General features: G+C 45.6%; 1 protein-coding gene across 3 annotated transcripts in view; it reads right to left on the reverse strand.

The window, feature by feature from the left end:
- The window catches only part of SHISA9 (shisa family member 9), a 420069-nt gene that overhangs the window by 135959 nt on the left and 257491 nt on the right, over positions 1-26619 (reverse strand). The window contains exons 4-5 of one of the 3 annotated variants that reach the window (XM_058711966.1): positions 21967-22014; positions 594-4671 (exon numbers count right to left, since the gene is read on the reverse strand). The exons of 1 other annotated variant lie outside the window; for it this stretch is intronic. In XM_058711966.1, coding sequence (XP_058567949.1) covers positions 4292-4671; positions 21967-22014 — 428 coding nt within the window. In that variant the 3' untranslated portion in view covers positions 594-4291. Of the gene's footprint in view, positions 1-593; positions 4672-21966; positions 22015-26619 lie in introns of those variants that run through there. One more of the 3 variants, XM_058711968.1, reaches the window with a different exon arrangement.

Below are 26619 nucleotides of genomic sequence, written 5' to 3' on the forward strand. Positions count from 1 at the left end.
GCATCCTTTACCTGTAACAATTACCCATGCATCCTGAGTACGTATGAAAGATTTAGCTCTCTGTGGTAACACTGGTAGTCCCTGGTGGGATCCCGTTCAGATTAGGATGTGGGATCCTAAAAAGTGTTAAACACAAACAGAGATCCGAGTTGAAAATTCCCTGAGCAGGCAAAACCAGCTTAGTCACACAGGCAAAGCTTAATTTACCTTCTTTTGCAAGACAACCAAGGCTCACTTGACCTGGGTTGTTTCTTGCTGATACCGCTGAAAATCCCAAGCCAAACCTGCTGTTCCCCAAGATTGATACGAGGTAACCACTAACCAGTTCTCTTTCAGTTAAGAAAATTCTGTGAACCAGTCTCTGTGAAAAATAAACAATCACTGTCTCCACACTACTTAGCTGCTTTCCAACAATATACCTCTCAGCCTTATTCCACGTTTTGGTTTGAGTGCTCCCCATCTGCAAAGTTTTTGGTGTGTGCACAAGAAACTCTTAGTAAAATTACCACTTTGGTGATGCATTAGTCTTAACCTCTGTTGTTTGTTTGTTTTCCTGAACTCTGGACAAAACATACAGGGCAACCCCAACAGCATCACATATAATCAGTTTTATTGCCAGGTAAGAAATTCATATTAATATAGTGAATACATGTTTACAAATAAACATTCTTAGAAAACAAACAAATGTTTTTTTTTCTTCTTCTTCATTGTAGGAAGTGTTATTGGTATCATAAACTCTGCAGTTGTGGAACGAATATTAACACAGGTTTACTTGCAGAACATAAGGTTACTAAAATATTCGCACATAAAATATGCTCCATTTACACGGAAAACTGGGGGACTTAGGTGGGGGTGCCAGGCAGAGCCCAAGGTGGATGGAGGCTGAGATACTCTGGGAGGGCAAGGGGAAGTCAGACTCTGGTCCTGTTGGGTTGGGGGTTGGGCATAAACTAAAGGCAAGAAATAGAGGCTGATGCCAGGGCATGGGCTGAGGCAGGGAGCGACTCTCTGCTTTCTTCTGGCTTCTCTCTTCTAAGGTCCCCACTGTTAGCTACAGGATTCTTGCTGACACATGGCAGCCACAGTTCCCTCAGTACCACGAGTTTGATCCACCCTCCCTAGAGGATGCCAAAGAATAAACCTCCCTGTCCAACGGTCCCTGCTCACAAAGCCTCCTGAAAGGTAATGAGACCTAGAAGATATGTTCTCAGTCATCTGCTGCCACATCTTACTGACCACATGGTCACCTTCCTGCCCAGACCCCCAAATAACACAATTCGCTGGATGCAGTTGACTCAGAAGAGAAGGAACACGGAGGAAAAAGGAAATTCTGTAGTTGCAGAGACCAAGAAAGGTCCTTAATCGGGGTCAGGATAAAGGTGACACCAAGTGAGTTGAGGGCAGGGGGCAAGATGAGCTATAAAAAGGGAAACCAGACCCCCAGCACTTTGGAGCTGGGGGGACCCTCCCAGAGAAGCCCACCAGCATTTCCTGAAGTACGTGCCGTGCGCCACTCACGAATGCAAAATGATTCGTCGTAGCATGTGGACAGAGGACTGGCTAACACCCAGTCACAGAGGGAATCGGCTCCTTTCCATTTAGACTCCGATGGAGTCCCTTGGGAGTGCAATGTCTCCACTGGGTGCCGGTAGATCTTCAAGAACTTTTTAACATGCTCATCTTTTGAAGAGAAGAGAAGAGAAGAGAAGAGAAGAGAAGAGAAGAGAAGAGAAGAGAAGAGAAGAGAAGAGAAGAGAAGAGAAGAGAAGAGAAGAAAAATGAAAAGAGAAAAGAAAAGAAAAGAGAGGAGTGTGAGGAGGGAAGAGAGAGAGAGAGAGAGAGAGAGAGCGAGCATGTGCGCAATCCCAAAGCCTGGCTCTAGAGTCATACCCTTCCACAGGCAACACGATTTACCTAGAGCTTAACAACTGTTGCTTTGCTGCCTTTGTACTTATTTTCTTCCTTCTTTTCTATTTAGGGTGATCGATACCGCTCTTCTATTTGGAATCATGAGAGGGAGTTTTCCTTTTAGAAATTCGAGGTATTAAGAATGAATCCCTTTAGATACCACGATGGAGACACACAGGGATGCCAAAGCACACTGCAGTACCTGGAACTAACATCAAGAAAACACTGACCAAGCTTGGCGGTGTTTACTCCATGCTGGGGTGTGCTGGGATCCTGGCAAAGAGGCTGAGAAGGTGGGCACTGTATCTGCCCCCTGTCCCGCCACTGACAGCCCTGCTTTGTTCAGCACAGAACCACTTTATAAATGAGGATCTTCGATACTGGCATCTGTGGATGATTTTTCTTTCTTTCTTTCTTTTTTTTTTTTTTAACGGGCAGAGGTTTTGCTATCCAAGAACCTTGAAAAGCTTGATCTAGCCCCAACTGCCTGTGTTTCAGATGGGAGGCCAAGGCCCAGATCGATACCATGCGTTGTCAATGTCCCCAGATCAGCTGGGAATGAGAAGGCGAATAAACACCGGATTTCCCTGCTTCCATGATGCCCGAGATGACAAACAGGTGAGGCAGAACTCTGCACGTGGCCATCCTGGGGAATTCTCTGAGTCTGACACCAGAAGAGCTGGGGGGTGGGGGTGGATAGGCAGGGGGCTGTCACTTGGAGGTTCCTATTAACGGCTAAGGCCATTAGGGACTGGTTGAAAACTTCTCACCTAAAATCAAAATCTCTTGTGTCTCCACTCTCCTCTTTGGGCTTCCACTAAACAAAACTAGCAGGGACACTGGCTTTGTTGGGATACCCAAGGGCCACTGGCTATGAGAACCCATCTGAAAAACCACCTCAGGGAATTCTGGGTGGGAGCTGAATTCATGGAAGTATCTGGGGAGGTGGTTTGGAAGGATTATCGGAATTACGAGATGCAGAAATGCTTGATAGGTCTGGGGGGCTAGATAAAGGGAGGACTAGGGGTGACAGGGTGGGAGGAAAGGGGGGGGTGTCTTCGTCTTTAGGTACCCCTGACATCATAGCAGCCCCCTCAAAGTGTGTTATGGGTGGGCTCCCTGACAAAGGGTTGGGGGGATAGAAACATCTTCTATTATTGCAGGAAACAGGAGGGAGGGGGGCCAAGAGAACACAGGTTGCACTTGGGTAACAAGACTGTCATTAAACAGTAACACATTGAAGGCACCACCCACGCTTATGACATTTTCAGTCCAAAGCAGCTGAAATTTGGCAGCGGTGGTGGCAAGGGCTGAGGGGAGTCAGGGAGAGACAGTTAATGGAGGACTGGTTTCTGTGTTTCTTGTCTCAGAGGCAAGGCAGGAAATAGGGGGCCCCCTTTTCACCTCTTGTCGACTTTTCAACCGTGAATTTTGGTGTCATTGTTCTTGATGCCATTGTTTGTTTCCTAAGTCGCGAGGATTTGGGACAAAAATTGATTTGCCGTTTTGTCTGTTTTGTAGTGGGCTTGTATTCGTTTATCTTTGTTCTTTTGTTTTTTGTTTTTGTTTTTTTTAAGAAAAAAGTTATTTAACACTCTCTGGACCCTCTCCCAGCCATAGAAGCCTATCCTTCCCATGTCCATGGTCATGGTCTTTACGGGACTTTTCTACAACGTTCTTTCTCATCACTATTGGTGGGTTCAGGGTCTTATTTATTCCTTGTGAGTTCAAGTGTGTGTTGTTTTTTGCTTCCAACATTGACAATATGAAAAGTACTATAAATAGAAGGGTTGGACTGTCTCACGCTCGTCAAAAGCGTGTTTCCACGTCACTACTTCTCGGGATTAGAAAACACTTATAATGCACACAGATTCCTCCCCAAACAGCTCATATTCTCAAGTACACTCTTGTCGTACCCTCCACGCTCTCCTCTCCCCACACCCCCGGCTCTTTCACCTGGAAACAGACAGCACGTGGTAAATGGAATATGTGCTCGAATGGACAATTTCTCTAAGTTGTGCTACTTTTAATTCGTCATCATGGATTTCAGTCTTAAGTCAGGAGGAAAAGAAAAAATCAGCCCCACGGTTTGGGCGTGTGAGTCGGCCACCTTGGCCCCGAAGTCGAAAGAGCCGTGCCTCAGTTTCCCCTCTGCTGTATTGCTGAACATCCCTGCTTCGGCCTTGCTCAGCTGCCCGCCGACACGTGTTAGGCATGACCCAAGAAAAGCATGATTCCGCGTCGCCAGCAGGTTTATGGTCGGTTGGTATGGGGAGTCAGGGCGTGAGGGAGCATGTCGGGGAGGGCAGGAAGGGTGTGGGCCAGGGATATTTTTTGCCTCTCAGTTGAGTATGGTCTCCAGGATGCTTCCTGTAGTGAAAGCTCAGACAGTCACTTCTGTTTTGCTGTTGGTGATGAAGTATGGCTGTGGGGGTGGGTAGTGCTGGGTGCGAGTCCCCAAGGGGTCGCTGGAGCCTGACTCGGCTACGCCAAGTTTGCCCTTGTTACCGTAAGCCTGCCGCCGGAGAGACTGCTCGTTGGGGTCCCAGCCCTTGAAGTTGGTGGTGGAGTTGTAGGCCAGGGGATGTGGGGGCGTCTTGTTGGTGCGTGACTTCTGTCCATTTTGCTTGGCGGGCCCATGCTCAGGGCTGAAGGCCCGCGGCTCATCTTCCACTCTTACCGGGTGCAGAGGTAGGTTCCCCTTGGCGGCCAGCTCGGCCAGGTGCCGTCGCTTGGAGTAGAAGTCATCATTGACCTTGTCGGCTGTCCAAGGCGGACGTGGAAGGGGAGGAGAGAGCAAGAGAGAGGGAGAGAAAGGAGAGAGAAAGAGAGTTAGGGATTGGCAAGGGTACCAGAGCACAGCATCAAAGTGGGCCAACAGTCCAAACGAGACACACACTAGAAACTCCATCTGGAACAGACAGAAGGAAGGAGGACAGAAGGAAAGAGGCTCATGTTTCTTTCACAATCAAGATCAGGACCAACAAGGTAAGGGCATCTCCAACGGAAACTCTGGATCTCCCCCAGATAAACACTTCTCCACCACGGCGCACCTAGCATTGTACATCCTTGGCTTTTTTACAAAATTCAAGTGTTGTTTCATTATTAAAATCATGCATTCTCATTAGGAGAAATAGTGAACATCTTGAAAAATATTCGTGTCTGTCACCCACCATGCAAGACCGCCGAAATCAACACTTGGCTGTTTTTTTCCTCTGGTTTTCTGAGTAAACGCGGTTTAATTTGGGATTTCTATTAGCGTGTTTGATGCCTTTTAGCAGTTAAGCAGGCCTGTGTTCAAACCCCAACTCCACCATCTCCTAGAAGTGTGTGCATGTGTATATATATTTCATAGGGTTGTTCAGAGGGTTAAAAGATATGATGTGCATGAAGCATTTACATATTAGCCCCTTCCAAGCTAATTATCATTATAAATCACGGCTTAATTTCCACATAACTTTCTATCAAGCATTTCTCCGTGTTGCTACAAACCACTAATGAACATTTTAATGCGTACATAATATTTCATTGGGTAGAACTACTAAAATCGATCGATCCTCCCATTGATGAACAGTGAAGTTTGCTACTCTGTTGTTAACATAAATAAAGCTGAAATAAGGATCTTTGAGACTAAGGCTCTCTTTGTATTTAGAATTTTGCATTTAGAATAATTCTAAAAATATTTTCTTAATCTACATCCGATGATGGCAAGCTATAGCCCCTGGACCAGATGTGGGTGCTGCCTATTTTTGTACATAAAGTGTTACAAGAACACAGTCACACCCACTTGCTTACCTACCGTCTGTGGTTGCTGTTGCTCTACTAGGGTAGTGGGTTTGGGTACATGTGACAGAGACCGTGTGGCCCCGCAAAGCCTGAAATCTCTACTAGCCAGCCCTGAAATGAATTACCTGAAGTGGAATTACATGACCACGGGGTGTAAATATTATCTAGGGTCTTGATACATATTGCTAGCTACGCCACAAAATTGTTACACCAACTTCCACACCATTTCACCACACTATCTCCAGCATGATTTCTTTCTTCCTTCCTTTTTTTTCTTTTTTTTCCTTCCTTCCTCCCTCCCTTGTCCTCCCCTCCTTCCCCCTTTCTTTCTTTCCTTCCTTCCTCTTTATTTATCTATTTGATAATTTTATGAGATCTTTTATTTTATGTTCTCTTCCAATTCTTTTACTATAAGGTGCTCTACACTTTGAAAATTTATTTCTTAGGGGCGATGCCCAGCTAGCTCCATCGGTGGAGTGTGCAAGTCTTGATCTTGGGGTTGTGAATTTGGGCCCCATGCTGGGTGTGGCGATTACTTAAAATAGATAAGATAAATAACATAAAATGTATTTATTAGCAATAAACCTTTGAACTTCCATCTCTTGGGGGATGAAAGATATTTGCTGCTTTTTCATCCACACTTACAACATCTCACACTGTGACATGTGAATTTATGTAAATTCATGGAAGCCACTATAGTTCCAGATTTATTTTCCCATTGGCTTCTTTCAACAACTCTCAGGAGTAGGAAAGATGGGGGCTTTAACCCCTGTTTGATAGATTAGGAAATTGTCAAACTCAGACATATGAAGTGATGAACAAAAGTTACCCATAGCGGGGCGCCTGGGTGGCGCAGTCGGTTAAGCGTCCGACTTCAGCCAGGTCACGATCTCGCAGTCCGTGAGTTCGAGCCCCGCGTCAGGCTCTGGGCTGATGGCTCGGAGCCTGGAGCCTGTTTCCGATTCTGTGTCTCCCTCTCTCTCTGTCCCTCCCCCGTTCATGCTCTGTCTCTCTCTGTCCCAAAAATAAATAAAAAACGTTGAAAAAAAAATTAAAAAAAAAAAAAAAAAAAAAAGTTACCCATAGCTAGTGACTAATCCAGGGGAGAACCGAAGTCCGACAGACATCATTTTATGCGTTTGAAAGGCCATAGAGGGAAAGCTTCAGTTTTAGGACCAAGGGGACAAAAGTATGCCCTGCTTGCTCCCTCCGTGTCCGTGGCAGATGTCCCTCATGGATCACACTTGTGCTGTCCTGGCAGCCTGGCCTCCACTCAGACTCAACACAGTACCCCAGGAAGCCACATGTTAACCTTTCAGGCTTAATACAGTTTATGTTGGGTTTCTGTCCTCGTTAATGTAAGTACTCCTGGCTGATGTGGTCTTTCAAGAGAAAGTCCCCCTTTCCCATAAATTCTAGAGGTGTCTGAAGATACGGAATGTCACTGTCAAAAGGAATCTGCTACTAAAGATAAGAATATACATTCTCACCATACCACGCATTGAAGTGGCAAGAGTTAAACTCAAGTCAGTGTTAGATCTCTATCTTTCTGCCTTCCAGAAGAAAGTGCTAGGTTTCCAATGCCATAAAGTTTCAACAGAAGGATGCTCTGATATTCCCCCTTGGACTTAGTCGGGGAACATGTATCCAGGTACCTCTAGGACAGATTGACAGGTATCTCCCACTGCAAGTCCCCAAACCTGAACACATCATCATTACAAGTACTGTTCTTCTTCAGGCTCTTCCTTTTCTCTGCAATGGGGACACCAACTAGCTTGTCACTCAAGCCAGAAGCACGGTGGCATTCACTGACTTCCACTCTCCTCCTCTCCTCTATTACCACTAATAAATCACCAAGTCCTTCCAGCTACACATGCAAATGCTTCCCTTGTAACACGGTCCACCTGACCCCCAACTTTGAACATTGTTCCACTTCAGCCACCAAACTGGCCTCCCTTCCTTGAGTGTCGTGCCTCCACCCAGTCCATTCTCCACACTGAAGCCAGAGGCCTAATTCTAAAATGCCAAAGTGACCATGTCCCTCATCTACCAAAACCTCCTCAAGCAATTTGCTCATGCAGCCATTCAACACAGTGGCATGGGTCATGTGCTAGGCAGTGGAAATCTAAGGAGGAATCAGAAACAGATGTGGTCCCTGGCCTCATGAGCTGGGCATCTAGTAGGCAGAGACAGATAATGACTAAATAATCTCAGAAATTGCATAAAAGTATACATATGGTAAGTGCTATGAAGAACTATTCAGTATTATGAATATTTATAATAAAGTCTGGTCTGGGAACCAGATGTTGGAGCTTTGAAGGCAGGGACTTTATCTTTGCATCTGTGGGGCTCTCAATCCTGGCAGTACATGCAAATCACAGGGGAGAGCTTTTCAAGCATTCAGATCCCTGGATCGCTACCCCAAACCATTCGATTAGAATCTCTGGGCAGGTCTGGCCCAGACACAGATTTTCTTTTTTTGTTAAGCCCCCCAACCCAGGTGATTCTAAAGGTGCAGCCAGAGATGAAACCACAGGCACAGCCCTGGGGTCTAGCACAGTGCTGGCACATCGCTTTTCCTAGAGAACTCAAGGGAAGTGGCCTCTGACCTCACTCCTGTTCTCTCCAGCCGCCTCCCACCACCTTCCCTTCTAGGAGGTCTAACAAGGTCAGATCCCACCATGATAGGCTCTTCTCCATGGCATGCATCATAGTTACCATTCTGCCCTTGTTAATGTACTTCATTCATTACTATTTATCTCTCCCACTGCAGTTCCAAGAGGACAAGTCCAGGTCAGATTCCTGCCCAATACTTCATAAGCACTGTCCATCCTACCTCCTGGAAGATATTAGGTACCCAATCAATATTCAGTGAGTCGATGTAGGAGCAAAATATCATGAATGCACATAGAATATCAGGGCAGTCGTGGGAGTGGAAGCTTCCTTCCCCCATTCCTCTCAGAAGTCTCTTATGAAAGTCTCACTCACCCTCGTTATGTCCCCAGTCATGATTTGGAATCGTTCATTCCCCAGTTCCTCTTTCCACACAATGGAGTGGTCTAAGTTCTGCTCAGAGAAGGGAATGTATTCAAGGTTTCCCATGTCTGACAAACGGAGAAAATTGATTATGCACTAAGTGTCCCGACAGCTGGGATAGGTGATGTTTTCTCAAAAAGTTCTAAAGAGAAGAAGTCACAGAGACATTCAACTCTTGCCAAATCAGTGCAGGGATGGGGAGAGTCCTCCATTAAGAGGAGTCATGGAGTCCCACATGGAGAATCTACAACCTTCTCCATAATCAACCCTGACTTGGTCTCTTGGTGAGCCTGGCACTGGGGAGCCCCTGACCACAGAAAGTGTTTGGTACTTGGGGAAAGAGGGGGGTGGGCAGACGAATCTGGGGGTTCTGGAATCAGACAGACCTGTGTTTAGATCTCAGGAATGTTACTTAACCTCTTACAGCTTTATTTCCTTTTGTGTGAAATGGGAATAAAACAGGTTTGTTATGAGGAATAAATTATATGGGATCTATAAGCTACATAGCATAGTTCTGGAATGCAGGAACTATTCGATACATATATTTCGTCTGTCTCCTGGCTTATGAAAGAACTGGATTAAATCCAACAGACATTTATTGGGCACTCACTCTGTGCCAGGCAACTTGCTAAGTACAAAGGGGGCATTGATCCAAACCAACCATCCTTCTTTCCTTTCTTCCTTCCCCCTTAACTTCCCTCCACCTACCCTGTGTGTTGGCCTCGTTTGCCCTATGAAGTGGCCTAAGAAGGGGACTTGATCTATTTGGGATGATTAGGGAAGGCCCCCTCGGGGACGTGCCTTTAGCTGCCAGCTGGAGGTAAAGAGTAGCAGAAGCAGAATTCCAGGCCAGGGCACATGTGGTTCTTATAGCAAACACGGCCACAGTACTTTGTGGTTCCATCAAGAGGTGCAATGTCTTTCCCCATCCTTTGAAGCTGGCCTGCCCGTATGGCTGGCTTTGACCAGTAGCATGACCGGTGATGTCACTCATGTGCTGAACTGGGGCTTTTTAAAGAGTTCTACAGTTTCTGCTATCAGGCTTTTGGATTCCTGCCTCCATGTGCAGAAGGAAGCCCAAACCACAGCCTGCTAACTGCCAGATACTGAGTGAGGCCATCCTAGACCACACAGCCATCAGCCCACCTGCCAGCAGACTCCAGATACCGAGTAAAACTGGCTGAGAACAGCCACTCCAGCCCAAACCAGAAGAAATGTCAGCTGACCCAGAATTACGAGTCCGATAAGTGGTGGCTATATGAAGCCACTGTCCTTTGGGATACTTTGTTAGGCAGCAGTATATGACTGATACAGAACAGCATTTGCAAAAGCCCTGAGGTGGGAAGGAGTGTGGCAGCTTCAAGAAACAGACAGGATGCCTAATTTGGTAGAGTGAAGAAGGCAGGGGCTCACCAGACCATCTAACGTCTTGCAGGCAACACTGTATCATTCACAGCTATTCATTTGTCTGACCATCTTCCCTCCACTAGACTCTGAGGTGTTTGAGAGAAGTACAGAGATGGCACAGATTTGTTGCCTGGGGCATGACACTGTTCCTCAAACAGTGATTTTCAAGAGTATTTCAATAACAAGAATGTGGATGGTGGTGGATGAACTGTTCCCATAACCAGGAAATGCAATTTTCGTGACGCTTTCTTTCCAGTGCTTTTGGTCTGCTCTAACTTGGCTCCGGAGGGGGAAGAAATGCCTACCTGGCCTCTCCTGGCTTTGTGCCGTATGGTCCCTGTCAGTCTATCAAAACTCCTCTTGTGAAAGAAATAACAGATTCATTGAACAGCCTTGAAAGCCCCATTAATAAATGCATTAACCTAATCAGCCCCGATACCTTATGGGCAGATGGCTGACAAGCCAACCAAGAAAAAGATGTGTGAGCCTTTCAACAACATTGGCCCTCTCTAGTTTGATTTTTCTTCATTTAAAAAGAGGAAGAAAGAATGAAAAAGGTGCTTTCCTTCCAATAAGCCTCATTGCCTTGAAGGAACCAAGGCTGTAATATTAAACTGTACCTTCCTCCATCTGTCTCTCCCTTAATTAGCAGCAGACACTTGTACAGGTACAGGGTGGGATAGAGCCTCACTTCCGTGGGGATGGAGAGAGTCAAGGTAAGAACCAGTTTCCACAACATGCCACACATCTGGGGGTCTCAACAGGTGGCCTCCCACCTACCTTCTTTCCCAGAGCCAAAGATGTCTTAAGGAGAGCTTCCTACAGCTCATGACCACTCGGTGATATTCTTGGGTCTCAGGTGATGAATTTAACCTGGTAAGCAATGCCCCAACCAACCTAAGCTTTTGCTATTCCTCACTGGCCCCGGTCTTTGGTCCAAGAATAGGCTGAAAGCAAGTGATAAACCTTCCCATTACACTTAAGAATAAAATCCAAGTTATTTGCAGTGGCCCCAAGGTCTGCGTGACCTGATCTCTGGCTACTTGTCCACCCTTGTCTCTTCCACGCTTATTATGAACCCGTCACAAAGTGTATTCATTTTCCAGGGCTGCCATAACAAATTACCACAAATTGGGTGGCTTAAAACAACAGAAATTTATTCTTTCACAGATTCCAGAAGTCTGAAAAAAGTCTCAGCAGGCCATGTTCCCTCTGCAGGCTCTAGGGGAGGATCCTTCCTCGCCTCTTCTAGCCTCTGGTAGTCACCACAATCCTTGGTGTTCCTTGCCTTTTGCCTCATTCCAATCTGTGCCTCGAACTCCACCTGGCCATCCCCTGTGCGTGGGTCCATGTGTCCAAATTTCCCTCTTCTTATAAGGACATCAGTCACTGCATTAGGATCCACTTGAATCCAGTATGACCTCACCTTCACTTATTACATCTGCAAAGCCCCTATTTCCCAGGGTGGGGAGACGTTCTAATTTCTGAGTGGTACAGATTTGGAGGGATACTCTTCAACCCAGTTCGCACAGGAGTCCTTTCTGTTTCTGAACACACCAAGCTTTTCCGCATGTCAGAGCCACTGAATTGTGTCCTAGCTGCCCAAAGGCTCTTCTTCTTGGTTGCGTATCTGGATCCCTCTTGTCATTTGGTTCTCTGATCAAAGGCCACTTCCTCCTAAAATTCCTCTTGATGACCCAGTCAAAAGAGAGCCCTCTCCACCCCCAGTTGCCCTTGTCACTTCTCCCCATCTTGTATATTCTTAACCCTGTGTCATTTTGTCAAGTTATCTTTCTTAGTTACTTGGGTATTGTCTGTCTACCTTGGCTAGAATATAAGCTCCAATTAGGGTAGAGGCCATTATCAGCTCTGCTCACTACTGTATCTCCAACACCTAGCCCAGTGCCTGGCATATAGTAGGGGTACAATGATTCATCTGATGAAGGCAAGGAAGCACTGGAAATAGTTCACATACCAACAGCATTCTCTAGAATATTAGAAATGGGCAGAATGTCTCCTGTTCAGGCCATCTAGTGTGTCATGTTAATTTTATGCATCAACTAGGATGGGTCCACAGGGTGTCTGGATTAATTTTTATTTCTGGGTGTGCCTATGAAGGTATTTCCGGATGTACTCAGTAAAGTAGATTGCCCTCCCCAATGTAGGTGGGAATTACCTAATGTGTTTGGGGATGAAATACAACAAAAATCAGAGGAAGGGAAGATCCATGTCCTTCCTGACTGCCTGGCATTGGTTTTCTGCTCTGGACTAGGAGAGGCATTGCTTTTCTGCTCCTGGACTGGGAGTTACCCCATAGGCTCCCTGGGTTTTCAAGCTTTTGGACTTGGACTGAAATCACCCCACTGGCTTTCCTGAGTTTCTAGCTTGCAGACAATAGATCATGGGACTTCTCAGACTCCATAATCACATGAACCGACTCCCTATAATAAATCTCCTTTCATATATATAGATATCCTATTTTTCATATATATGAATATTTATAATATTCATATAGATACATACATATATATGAGATTTATTATAGGGAATTGCCTCAATCAAACTGATAATATATATATATATATATATATATATATATATATATATATATATATATTATTCATGTGTGATATATACAAATATATATAAATAATAGGATATATCTGTGTGTCTGTAGTTCAATTTCTCTGGAGAACCCTAATACATAGTCCGCATCATGGAAGACTAACCTGTGCCCTGTGCTTTACAGAAACTTAAGGAATAAGCAGTGGTTAAGTTCCTTTATTTCTGGGGCAGGAGAACCTGGTGCTGCCAAGCTCCATATCCCTGGTCATAGTCTTGCAGAGGCATGACTGCAGAGGAGCAGTTCGTTCAAGGAAGCAAGATGAAGGTGGGTGAAGGAGGAATGGGCTGGTTAGAGACTGCTTCATTAGAGCAGAAATCTGGCCTCCCTCCCAGCTCCCCCAGTGGTAAACTGAGTAAAAGCTCATCTTTATTAAGTGTGTGCTCTGTTCTTGGCTAGGGAATTTGTTAACCCGTGTAATACTCTCAATACAGTACTAAGGTAGGTGCCATCATCAGTCCCATTTTATAAATGTGGAAACTGAGGCTATAGAGCTTTGGCAACTTGTCCAAGCGACGGTACTGGGATTTGAACCCAGGACACCTGGCTGAATACCAGGTATCCTGGAATTTGTGAATTTGTGGCTACAGCACTCACCACTTCCCTGGTTAGGCTGCCTGACTTATGGAGAATAGTCTTGTTTCCTTTTGAAGGTTTTATATGTGGGAAAACATCCCCCTAAACTAAAGAAAATGGAGGGCAGAATGAGAATTATGCAGAAAAATCACTTTTCTCGATTCCTCCTCTCCAGACATCAGGGGTGGGGGTGTACAGGTAAGTTATCATATTCTCAAGTAAGACATATTCCCATGTCACCATGGGCAGTTTAACAAAGCCCCAAATTCCCTCTTAAGAAGATAAACTATGTTTATCTTCTTCTTTGAGGTGAGGAGGGAGCTGAGGGTGACATGAGACTCTCCCTGCCAGGTTGTGACTCTTCCAGCATTCACATTGGCTAGTGCACAGGTCTTGTGCATCTCTGAGGGGCACTGACCAAAAGCAGACCAGCTGTCCCAGAGCTGGGCTGGAAAGAACCATTCACTTCTCACAGAACTGAGAGAAGATGGAAGTTCCTTCTTCATCACTCAGGGCCAGGCACTCTCCATATTATGTCATGTATCTGGCTCCCACCCCATCCCAAGCCAATGAGGCAGATGTGCTTGCCTGGGCTCTTCACGCTACATCATGCTGATTCCCTCAATGTAGTGGGATATTTTCAGATATTACCCAATATTTCTTTTTCTTGTGGTTCTAGCATCCCCTCCCCATCACCCAGAGAGCAGCAATCAATTTCAGTGATGACAGAGAGCCAAAGTGTTGGTTTTGAATCCTACACCGGGCTCTTGACAGCCATAGCAGAGCCTGAGACTCAAAAGGCAAGGCTTCAGCATTAAATTTCAGGAATCAGAAGGATTAATGAGCAAAAGAAAGAAGTATTAATGAGGCTACACCTTGAAGGATGCAGTGCATCAGGTCTGGAAGAATCTAACGATGTCTGGAAGAAAGCCCACCTGATTTTTTGGGACCATAAATTCTTCCTTACAATATGGCGGAAAGAGCCTACCCTTTGAAAGAAGATGGATCTGGGTTCAAATCCCAGGTTTTCCACTTACAAGCTGGAGACGTTGAGCAAATAACCTGATCTCTCTTAAGGTTACCAACAAAATTGAAAATAAAACAACCAGGGTTACGTGGCAGGAGTGTGAGGGTACCAAAGGGAATCATATACAATAGCAATGTCCTTGCCTCATAAGTAGGTATTCAACAGACAGTAGCTGCTGTTGCTGTCATTGTTCGAAAGGAAAAGAAACTCACATGGGGATACTAAGACTGACTTTGAAGGGTGCAGTACAGGAATAAAGGAGACAAGGCAGGTTAAAGCACAAACCATTACGCATGGCACAAGGCAGGCCTCCTTAAATGCACATCTCCTGGGAAGGTGTAGCATGTGGTCATTTGTCTCTCGGGTCTCTTTCTACCCTTTTCTCTTGGGCACATGGCCACCCAGCTCTGAGGTACATTTCCTCACCCTTCTCGGAAGCTCAATTTGGCCATGTAGTTCATCTCTTGCCCACGTGAGGTTAGCAAAAGGGATGCACCCAATTTTCCACTTCACCTTACTTGCTTGCAAGAAAATCATTTCCCCTGGGTGTCCTCTCTTCCGCCTTCTCATAGCCTATGACAGCCACCAGCTACAACAATGCAGCCGAGGACAATCCGGTAGAGGGTGGTAGAGGAACAGTGTTGGAGGAACCTGGGTCCCCGTGGGACAGTTTGGAGTCAAGCTGCCCCACCAACCACCCCCCGCCTCGGGACTATAACAGAGATATACTTCTTTCCCTCAAGCCACTGTATCTGTAGGGACCTTTGGCTCAGTAGGACAGTATTTGCTTTTTACTTATACAGGAACATTTTCTGGGTCTCTACTTCTTTTTCCTCCCTCACAAGCTAAATTAAAAAGCAAAAGCGGGGACAGTTCATGTTTAAAAAATACCCAGGTATTTCTCTCTTCTTTTAAAATGCATTCTATAAATCTGTGCAGGTTCCTGAAACTGTCTCAGCAGGCAGAAACAAGAAAGGCAGGAAAAAAGCCTAGCTTCTCAGACAGGAGAGGGCCAGGGAGGAGATGAGAAGGACTGTCTTTATGGTGAATTAGCCCTGTTTCACCTGGTTCTGGGCCTTGCTAAAGAGGCACAAGGAAGAAAAGTCGCATTTGAACCAGGTCCCAATAAAGCTCAGGGCTCCCAGCTTTCTTGAAGTCCTGTGTCTCTCTAAGAAAGAAAATTGTCAAGGGGAGTCCAGGAGCCTGGACCTTTTTTTTTTTTTTGGTCTTAACCCTGAGGGCTCCCACTGCCTTTGCTGGAGAGGATTCTGAAACAGCGCCTGGCTTGGGCTGTGCACCAAAGGTGTCCAGGCTATGCCATGAGCCCCTCTGTTGTGAACTCCAGGCCTCGAACCCTACAGGTCTTTTGTCTTGTCCTCAGGCAGGCCTGCTATGCAGTCACCTCTTTCTGAAAGGCTGTTGAATAAAGATGGGGTCCAGCCATGGCTGCCCACAGAGCCCCCTGCACAGAATGGTCATGGATGGAAACTGCATTCATTCATTCATTCATTCATCACCCTTCCATGCATCTCACACTGCTGTTCCAGAGATGGAGATACTTCTTTTCAGAAATGCCTTTGTGTGGTTTATCTTGTGATCAACCTCCCCTCTGGTGACATTTTATGCAACTGGGTTGTTTTTTTTTTAATTTTTTTAATCTTTATATATTTTTGAGAGAGAGACAGAGCATGAGCTGGGGAGGGGCAGAGACAGAGGGAGACGCAGAATCAGAAGCAGGCTCCAGGCCCTGAGCTGTCAGCACAAAGCCCGACAAGGGGCTCGAAATCATGAAGCGTGAGATCATGACTGGAGCCGAAGTCAGATGCTCAACCGACTGAGCCACCCAGAAGCCCCAAGTTTTTTTTTTTTTCTTAATGAAACAAATACAGGTTATTATCCTTAATACAATGCACCTCCTTCCAAAATGCTATAGGCAAAGGGCCATCTCAAAGATAATCGTAAGGTTTGGGATCCTATGTTAAATTGACGCATGCATGGCTTCAATTCCTCACCCTTCCCTCTATCCATGCTCTTTTTATGTGACTTTGAAACTCACCCCAAAAGAGGAAGATCTTTTTTTCCCACCAGCGGATTCGGAGTTCATCCATGTGATTAATGAATGGTAGAAGACATGACATAACAGAAGTTTGATAAAGTTCTTTGTGTTTCTCTTTTGCACCTATGTCATCGTCATGAGATGTCTAGGCTACCCTCTCTGAGGATGAGACACCTAGAGCAGAGCCAAGTCACCCCAGTCACTCCAGCTAAAACCAGCCTAGATCAGCCAACATCCAGCCACCTCCCAGGTAGATGGGTCAACTCAGCTGAGCTGTGGAGAAACTCCCACGTCAATATAAGTCACTGGTACACAGACACCTAGTCTCAGTAAATGCTGCTAAATAAATGTTAAACCACAAGGTTTGGGGCCACTTGTTACGCAGCATTATTATGGCAAGACTAATGATACAAATACCAATCATTTACTCATCCTACTTCTAGGAAGAGCCCCGTAGGTGGCTCTTTTCAGGTGGGGAATCCACCTGTCTCCTACTGTTGATCCACATGGTTTAGATGACATACCTCTCCACTCTCCCACCCCCAGCTATTCCCCAGTGACTACAATCAACCCATTTCATTGCCCTTACTATAGCAATTTGTTCAGAGGTGGGCACGTGACAAGGCAAGCCAATGAGAGCAAAGCCTGGGATCTGTGGTTACAGAGACAGAAGGGCTAAAGAGATCAATGACCTCCAACCTTCCATTCTATAGGAGACAAACTGAAGGGCTCAAGGATACCAAAGTAGGTGGAAGCAGCAATGGATCTGGAACACAGGTCTCCTGGACTTCCATCTGCTTAATTTATCCATGTCCCAGCACCTCTTCAGAAAAGACTGCAGGATTCCCTGCAAATGCTCTGCCTCACTTCACTTAATAATTTGTTAATAAAATGCATACTGGGTGTCTGTTACCTGCCATGGGTACCATGCAAGATGCCAGCGAAGTTTGGAATGAATAAGATCTAGCTGGCTTAGCCTCTGAGGGGCATATTCTCAAACTAGCATAAAATGTTTACTGCAATCTTACCATGGCGGCCTTTTCTGCAAAGCAGAGAATTTCCCCCATGCCCTATGGGTTCCCAGGAAAGCTCATCAAAACTCCAGTGCTCACTGTGTGCTTTTAAAAGAGGCCATACTTAGGAGCTGGTGGGATTTGATTTTTATTAAAAAAAAATCCCCTCCCTATCCTCCACCTGCTCTGCACCCTCCAGCTCACCAGCAAACCAATAACCCAAATCAGAAAATTGCAAAAGGCTGCATTTCATGAAGTAATGTTCTAAGGTTGCCTTTCCGTGGGTCCTTACCCAAGATGTGCGCACCCCGACAGAACTGCAACCCAAATTACATGTTTTCTACTGCTTTGTGTCTTCTGTAGCATCTCTTGGATGAATATTTATTGAGCTACATCAATATTCTTCAAAAAAAAGAAAGAACTGGAATTTACTGAGCACCTACTCTGTGCTGGACACGCTCTCAGCCATTTCACTGACACTATCTCACTTAAACCCTCTTAAAGACGGACGAAAAGGCAATATCATCTTTTCCATGTGACAATGGGAACTAAGGCCCAGAGATACTGAGTAATTAGGCCACCAAATTTCTGTGCCACAGCTGATGAGTGTCAGGGCAGGACACCAAATCCAAGACTGTCACCTCTAATGTTCCTACTTTCCAGCTGGGGCTCCAGCTCAAACCCTCAATTAAGAAAACAGTTTTATTTCAGCAAACACCAAAAATACTCATGTTTGGAAGAATGCTGGCATGTGGAATTGGCATTGTAGGGCAAACTGCATCTAGGCATTGGGTCTTAGGAAAGGTAGGTCCACACTTTAGTATATAGAGAATTATCCAGAAGGTGCAGTTACAAAATGTAAAAAAAAAAAAAGAAAGAAACATGATGAAAAGATGTTGAGGTCCCACATCCAGTGGTTCCAGCTTCTTTGCAATGTGTCCAAAGGATTTTCATTTGTAACAAGCATCTCCAGTGATTCTGAGTCCAGGTTTTAAGCCATTCTTTGAAGACTGGGTCCGTGTCCTGGGTATGATAGAATTTTCCCATGTGACTTCGGGCAACCTCATTTATCTCAGGGGACTTGGTTCCCTCATCCATAAAAGCAGAAAGGTTGAATCAGGTGCATTTTCTTCATTGTCACCATTGCCGTGTATTACCTGTATTACCTCATAACATCCCCCCGCCCCAAACACAACAGGGTGTGGATTTTCATTGCCTCTGCTTTGGAAATGGTAGAAATGGGTGTTCAGAGCATGTGAGTGGCTTGTGCAAAAGCATATGGTCCGCTTCTGATCAGAGCCAGAGTGACTATATCACAGTACACAGCACCATGCTGGCATTTTCTCCAAGTTCAGTGCTCCAATGTAGCACTGGACTAAGCGATAGGTCAGGTTCAAATATTCATTTTGCAAATAACCAGGTTTCAAAAGACATGGCTTTGTGCTGATAAGGAAAGTCCACTGGGCTTGAGGGGGTAGTGTCTTCCCAGGTGCACTGTCAACAATTATGCCAGGAGTTCCCAGGGCTGGACACGGGTGGAGTAACAGCAGGGACCACTAGGAGGTGGTGTGCATGAGAAACCTCAGAGAAAAATGAATGGCGCGAACCAGTGTGATCTGTTTGCCATGTTCAATCCTGGCAGATATGGTTCACCTCCCAAGGGAATTATAGATCATGCAGGTGGAAGCAGGACACTTGCATCTTTAGGGACCTTGTCTTTTCTTCTAGGCAGCTATCCCTTCCTTCACCAACCTCCCCACATGGCACGCACCCCTCCTCCTACTCCTCTGCTCCTTCTTGCCCTACGTTCCCAGAGTGGGTTTCTAGCCACATTCATGCCCCTGTTTATGAAGATGTTAACTGCGTTTCCTGAAGAGGAGAGAGACCAGACATCAAAAGTGTTTGGGAAATGGCGTGGTAGAGTCTGACAGTTTTTGTTACCACGAGATTTTCCAGAGCCTTTAATTTGTTCACCTGGAAATAGTCATAATGATGCCAGTAATAGCCTTCATGTGGTTACCACTTTCCGTATGCCAGGCACCGCACCACGTGTTGTACACGTTACCTTATCTTCACAGCAACCTAGGCAGTGGGTAACAGTCTGGTCTCTGTTGTGCGGATCAGAAAACAGGGACTCAGAGGGGTTGGCTGACTTGCTGAGGGTCACAAGAGTATTGAATGATGAGCCTGATTGTAACCCAGGAGTGTCTGGGGCTAAACCCATCACACCCTGCATGTGTCTCCCTTTTGAGAAGGGAGCGGCATGTGGGAGGTGGGGGCCATCCAAACTCCCCAACCTTGTTATCATGCCTCCTGTAGACTCAGGGTCTGGAGACTGAGTAGAGAACACTAGAGAAAGATCAGTGACGCTAGATGAACTTGGGCCTGGCCAACTCTGAGACCCCTTTCCTCATGTAGACTCAGGGTCTAGAGACTGAGTAGAGAACACTAGAGAAAGATCAGTGACTCTGGAGGAACTTGGGCCTGGCCAACTCTGAGACCCCTTCCCCCCCCTCCAGCCCCAAGACAAGGCAGGATAAATAAAGATGCATTTAACAGGACAGGTGAAATTAGCCCAGTTTGGGTGGAAAAACAGCTTCCAAGCCCTTGCTTTTGACCCATCCTGAAATATTTCCTAAATGCATCAGACAACAATAAGCTGATATAAAGACAGGGGTGCTGACTGCCTCTAAATGCTGTCACAGGAATCATAATGGCTTTGTTTTTCACACGGGAGAGAAAAAAAAAGTTTATGCCTCAAATTAGTAGGTCTGTCATGTTCCAAATTGTTTGCCTTTCTAAAAATGGATGTTGACATGTAAACAGTTATTACCTAATGCAAGACCCAAAAATCTGCCTCTCTAAAGGCAACAACTGTGTAGTCAAGGGATCCTTAGCAGACTCGTGGGTCTAAGGCTCTCTCTGTGGATATGGGAATACAGTGCATCCCCTTCCCTTCCGTGCTCCCCCCAGAGCTCAGGTTGTTTCTGAGCCACTGAGACCTAGTCAAACTCCCCTCATCAGAACCCTCAGCCCACAGAAAGATCTTTAGAGACCTAACCAGAGGGTGCTACTTCCCAGCAAGATTTCTCTACTGTGGTGGTTTTCAAAGTGTGGTCTCCAGGCCAGCAGCATCCCCTGGGAACCTGGTGGCAATGTAACTCCTCGAGCCCAGCCCAAAGCCCAGTGAATCAGAAGCTCTAGGATGGAGCCCAGGGATTTGGGTTTTAACAATCCTCTGGGGGAGGCTGATGCTGCTCAAGGAGCTGAAATGTGAGAACCAGTGAGGGCCCACTATTCCGTCCTTCCTGCTCACAGGCACACACTCATGACCTTCTACAGTCCCTTGTCTCCCACTTCATTGTCTTCTGTGTTCTCTATGCACCTGGCCCAGGCCACCGCCCATGTGGGTAATCATAGGAGCCTCCAGGGGTGGCGGGGGAGGGAGGAGGGGGGGCTACCTCCAGGCCATTTGCCCCTAATCCCAGCTCCACTTGAAAACCAAAACTATCGTTCAAGAATGCAAAAATGGTACTGCCAATATCCTGTCTAGAGCCCTGTGAGGCCTTCTAATTTCCCCAGTCCAAGGTCACTAAACAGTTCTGCCTCCACCGCCTTGGGTCAGTGACATCCTCCCCACCGCCAAATCCAACAAAGCAAATGGAGTGAAAGCAGAAGGGAACAGAGTTTCTCATCTGTTCTGAAAAGAGCTACTCCCATCACACTCAGGTGGGAAATAACCTAGGCATGTGAGTCAGACGGATGCGGGTCCAAACTACAATGCCAGCACTTAGCAGCTGTGGACGTAAGCGAGACGCCCTCCCTCAGACGCCCATGTCCTCATCGCTAAAGGGGAAGGACATTGCCTGCACGGCTGGGTCATCAGGGAATTTAGTGACAACATGATGCAAAGGGCCAGCACCCTGTCTGGCACATGGTAGGGAGGGAGGAGATGCTAGCTACCTCCTGGTCCAGCCACCCAGCTGGTTAAACTCACAGACTCCAAGTAAAGGACTCCTGATTCTCCCCAGACCGCCTCAGGAAAGCTGAACAGAGCAAAAAGGCTAAATCATCCCCAAGACCTGGAGCCAAGAACCTGACTGTGTTTATCTCTGCCTCACAAGGTGTGTTTTCTCCCCTGCATTAATTCACCTTGTGTTTTGCTAGTTTGCTTGGGCTGCTTTCTGAAAAAAAAATAAAATAAAACATTTCCTGGATGTCTTACCTGGATGGTGTCTGATAGGGACATTTTCCTTCAGGCAATGAATATTGAGAAGGGGGGCGGGTAGCACATTCTTCAACAACAGCCCAGAGCACAGATACATCACACACACACACACACACACACACACACACACACACACACACACACACATGCTACATGCTGGAACTTAGACGGATTTCAGGTCCACCCAATGGGGACACACGTGTGGCACTGGGTCACACACAGACACCAGGACACTTTGTGCTTCCAATGATTAATGTCAAATGTGACAAGACCTAGACAAAAGAGCTAGAAAGAGCCGTACAGTACCTTTTGGTGACTTAAGCGTCGCCACTGCCCAGTCACCATCAGAACTTCCTAAAAAAATAACAATCGAGAGATGCTGATCTGCTGGCCGGCTTCTCATGTTCGCTGCCCTCACCTGCTGCCGGCCCCAGCAGCAGCCTCCAAGGCAGGTGGGGAGCAGGCCTCAGGGGCCCCGGGAACAGGGCGAGAGACCAAACGGGCAAATGTGATTCTGTAGGCACTTCCTTCTGCAGCATCAAGATAACACCCAACAGAGGGTCAGAAGAAGTCCCTTGAAAAAGGCCTAGATGCTTTCAGTTACGTCAGGGAGAGAGAGATTTCTCAGGCAGTGAATCTGGCTCTAAATCTCAACCCTCTAAGAAAGAAAGGGAAATGTGAGTTGCATGAGGTCACTTTGGCTAATGACAACACTTGGTTGACAAGATACATTTGGATCCTGTTTTACTGCAATCCCTCTCCTGAAAAAGTTAGAGGGAAATCCAAGGTTGGGCCAGGCTCTGCAGTGACTGCAACTTTACAGGCTGGGTGGCAGGCCCCCAAGGGGTAGGGACTGTCCATGCACATAATCTGTGTTTGAAAATACTGATGGGGCGCCTGGGTGGCTCAGTCGGTTAAGCGTCCGACTTTGGTTCAGGTCATGATCTCAGGGTTTGTGAGTTCGAGCCCCACATCGGGCTCTCTGCCCTCAGCACGGAGCCTGCTTTGGATCCTCTGTCTCCCTCTCTCTCTCTCTGTCCCTCCCCTGACTCTCCCCCTCTCAAAAATAAAAACATTAAAAGAAAAAAGAAAAAAGAAAGAAAAATACTGTTGAATGAATGAATGAATGAATGAATGAACGAACAAATTCAAGTTTCTCTGTGAGTCACTTTTCCTAAGGGAGGGAAATTCCCCTAAATGCTACAGGATTCAAGTTTGTTATTTAAGCATCACATAATGCTTGGAATTTTGTTTAGAAATCAGTTTCTCTAAGTTGAATTTCATTTCAGGTGTGCCAAATGAGCCCTGGGTGATGGTACTTTATTAAGAAAACTCCCTGGTAACCTCTTGTGTAAAGTAAAGAATGTTAAGAAGGGCAATGGCCACACCCTAAGCCTGTCTTTGTTAGACTTTCTCTGTAAGATTGGATTTTACTCAAAGGGGGGTAAACCTGCTCACGTGTCTGTGCAGCAGCCTCTGTCCATTGGCCAGAGGCCTCACCAATCAGTGTGTGCCATTGGCTCCCCTTTCCTTTCTTAAGAATCTACCTGAAAAGCCCAAGTTCTCAGCATTTTTGCACAATTTCCAGACAGACATCAGGCTGCCAGCTGAGAGGAGTTGCAGGGAACATTCTGTGTGATGTGAAAGATTACAGAGCACAGATCCGGTCTCATTTAAACATTTCTGGTTGGCCTCGTAGGCAAGCCAAAGGACACTCAGATTGCCACATTCCCCCTGCCGATATGAACTCAACACCCTCATTATTCACAACAGAGGGGAAACAAAGGGACAGGAGGGTGAAGAAGTTAAAATTAAGTGAGACCCGCCCAGGTTCATTGACATCTGGAAATAGTGATGTGGCCCCAAATCTTCCTGTGTGGGTGGACACAAGACTGCCTGAGTCACTGAGTCACGGACGCCAAACAGGTCATTACCCCTAAGCCAAGTTCATCACTTGAAGACAGGAACCATGCCATGGTCACCCCTATCCCCACCTAAGGCAGGGCTTAGCTCTGGCAAGGTGGTAACAAGTTCTCTTTCATAAATCCACTGAAAATAAGGACACTTAATCAGGTGGCACACAGGCTTCCAAATATACACGTAAGGTCCCACTACATGCTTGGTGCCACTACCCCTGACATTAGATAAATATTTATTGGGTGGAAAAACTTCAACACTTATTAAAGGGGGATGAATCAAAGGCGGTGAGAGGAAACAAACGTGAGATAACTTTCTGGGTGATGAAATATTTCTTATCCTTACTGGGATGTTTGTTATCCTAGAGTATGTGCCTTTCAACAATCATGCCACTGTAAAATTATGATCTGTAGATTTCACTACATGTAAATTTTACCTTATCTGCAGTACACCTTAAATATAGTATACCTCAATTACACTCAGCACCATGGGAAAACTTTAAACTTCAAACAAAGAAAGATAACTCAATATAAATAATCCTCCCTCCAAAAAAGAGGGAAAGGTGCTCCCCCATTTTTTTTTTTTTTTTTTTTTTTTGGTCTGGTTATAGCCTTCTGATGCCAGAAATTGCCCTCTGGAAGATGGAATCATGTCATGGAAAGAACACAGGATTCTGAATCAGGTAATCCTGAATGTGATTCTTGCCTCTGCCATTTACTGGAAGACGCTGGGAAAATTGCTTAATTTCACCTGCCAAAATTGCTTAATTTCATCTGCTAAAGATTGGGAACAATACCTCCCTCAGAGGTATAGTGTTTTGAGACTTCAATGATGTTAGCCCTCTTCTTGCCATAACTTAAAAAAAAAAAATTAAACACATAGAGGTCAATCCATGGCTGAGGTCTCATGCATCAGGTAGGTTTCTCACACATGACTCGTACAGCAAGACGAAAGAGGAAATTCCCGCCATGTTGAAGTGCATTGTTGTGGTTTTAAACAGTGCCATTGGAAAATGGAACAGGATTCTGGCAAGAGCCCCTTGTCTGTCAAATAGCAACAAAGAAGATATCTTCTTAATAAAATTTTAATGTAAAAATGAAGGCACCATGGCACTTTATCAATAATGCTGGTACGCCCTGTCTTTCTCTCACTGAGAAGCCAGGGTTGCAATGAAGCATCTAAAGGGCATGTAGGTCAATGAGAAAGAATGAAATCCTGCCATCTGCAGCAATGTGGATGGAACTGGAGGGTATTATGCTAAGTGACATAAGTCAGGCAGAGAAAGACAGATATCATATGTCTTCATTACTCATATGTGGAACTGGAGAAACTTAACAGAAGACCATGGGAGAGGGGAAGGGGGAAAAATTGTTACAGAGAGGGAGGGAGACAAACCATATGAGACTCTTAAATACAGAGCACAAACTGAGGTTGATGAGGGTGGGGGAGTGGGGGAGAGGGGAAAATGGGGGATGGGCATTGAGGAGGGCACTTGTTGGGATGAGCACGGGGTGTTGTATGTAAACAATAAATCATGGGAATATACTCCCACAACCAAGAGCACACTGTATACACTGTATGTTAGCCAACTTGACAATAAATTATATTAAATAAATAAATAAGTAGATAAAATTATACAATAATAAAATAAAATAAATGTGGTCAGGAGTTTAAGTCTTACGTGCCTAGAGGAAAAAACTGGACATGGGGCCAAGAGGAGATAAATGCTAATGCGTAGTCAATTTTCTGTATGCAAGGTCCATCAGAAATTACGTGAAAGTGTGGTCTTTTTCCAGCTCTGGAGGCAGGAACCACCCCTCTCTGAACCAGCAGGTAAGCCTTCTGGACATTTTCCCAAACACCTCTGTCCTGTCAACATTGCCTATGAAGAACCATAAAGTGGGTTCTTCACATGGTAACTACCCATCAAACTGGCGGCTCAAGCCAGGGAACTTGTGTGCTTAACGGAGACTTTAGTTACATTTCGACTCAATCTACCACAAGACACACTTTTTGTCTTCAGTCTTGGTGGAGGATGTAACTACAATGTTTAAATCCGCAGTTGTAACTTAGGAAGGAGAGTCAGTTGGAGGAGACTAGGAATCTTTTTTTAATGGACTGTAGTAGCCATATGTCTGGATCTTTGTCATTCAGGAGACATGGGGCAGTAAAGAGGTTTGGCTGACTGCTGGTCCTTAGAACGGCTCAAAAACGTCATTTGCTGTTTTGCTTGCTTGTTTGTTTTATCAGATCCTCAGTGTGAGTTAGCTTCCTTGTATGTCTTTCCCATCAAACTGGAATAAACTCTCCCTCCCTCAAAATGACACCTGAGCTACTGCATGTTAATCAAGGCATCAGTATATCTTGGAGATCTGAGGAAAAATATGGCCAACAAACCATCAGCTCCGTATTGTTATTATCTCCATTTTACAGAGGGGTGAAACTGAGACCTGAGGAGGTTAAGTAATTTCAGAAAGAGCCTGAAAATATCTAGTGAGATCTTAAACTCCGTCCCGACCAGCAGCAGAGGCCATGCCATGTTCCACCATCTTACTGATCATCTCATGCTCCTGACTTGATGTGGTACTCACCATACGCTCTAATTCACTAATTTTACAAAAACTTATTGGGAGCACTTGTAAGTTCCCAGCATGGTATTAGGTGCTGGGGATGCATTGATGAATGGGACAGACTTGGTTCATGCCTCAATGGGACCTACAATCAAGGGACACCAGATTAAATGTCTAAAATAAATGAATGAATGAATGAATGAATGAATGAATGAAACAAATGATAATCCAACCCCATCATACCTCCTTGTACAAAATCTGATGAAGTTTAGGTGCTAACATTTCCTTAATGTGTGCTAATCTTTTGCTGACACTTGGGCAGTGAACCCCTTGGGAACAGAGAACATTGTGTACTCACATGCTATATCCCTGAATTGTAGAAAAAAAGAGCTCTCTTTAAACATCAATGAGTGTGTTGGGGTGCCTGGGTGGCTCAGTCAATCAAGCGTCTGACTTTAGCTCATGATCTCAT

The sequence above is a fragment of the Neofelis nebulosa genome, chromosome 18 (genome assembly GCF_028018385.1).
Source record: "Neofelis nebulosa isolate mNeoNeb1 chromosome 18, mNeoNeb1.pri, whole genome shotgun sequence".
Taxonomy (NCBI): Eukaryota; Metazoa; Chordata; class Mammalia; order Carnivora; family Felidae; genus Neofelis; species Neofelis nebulosa.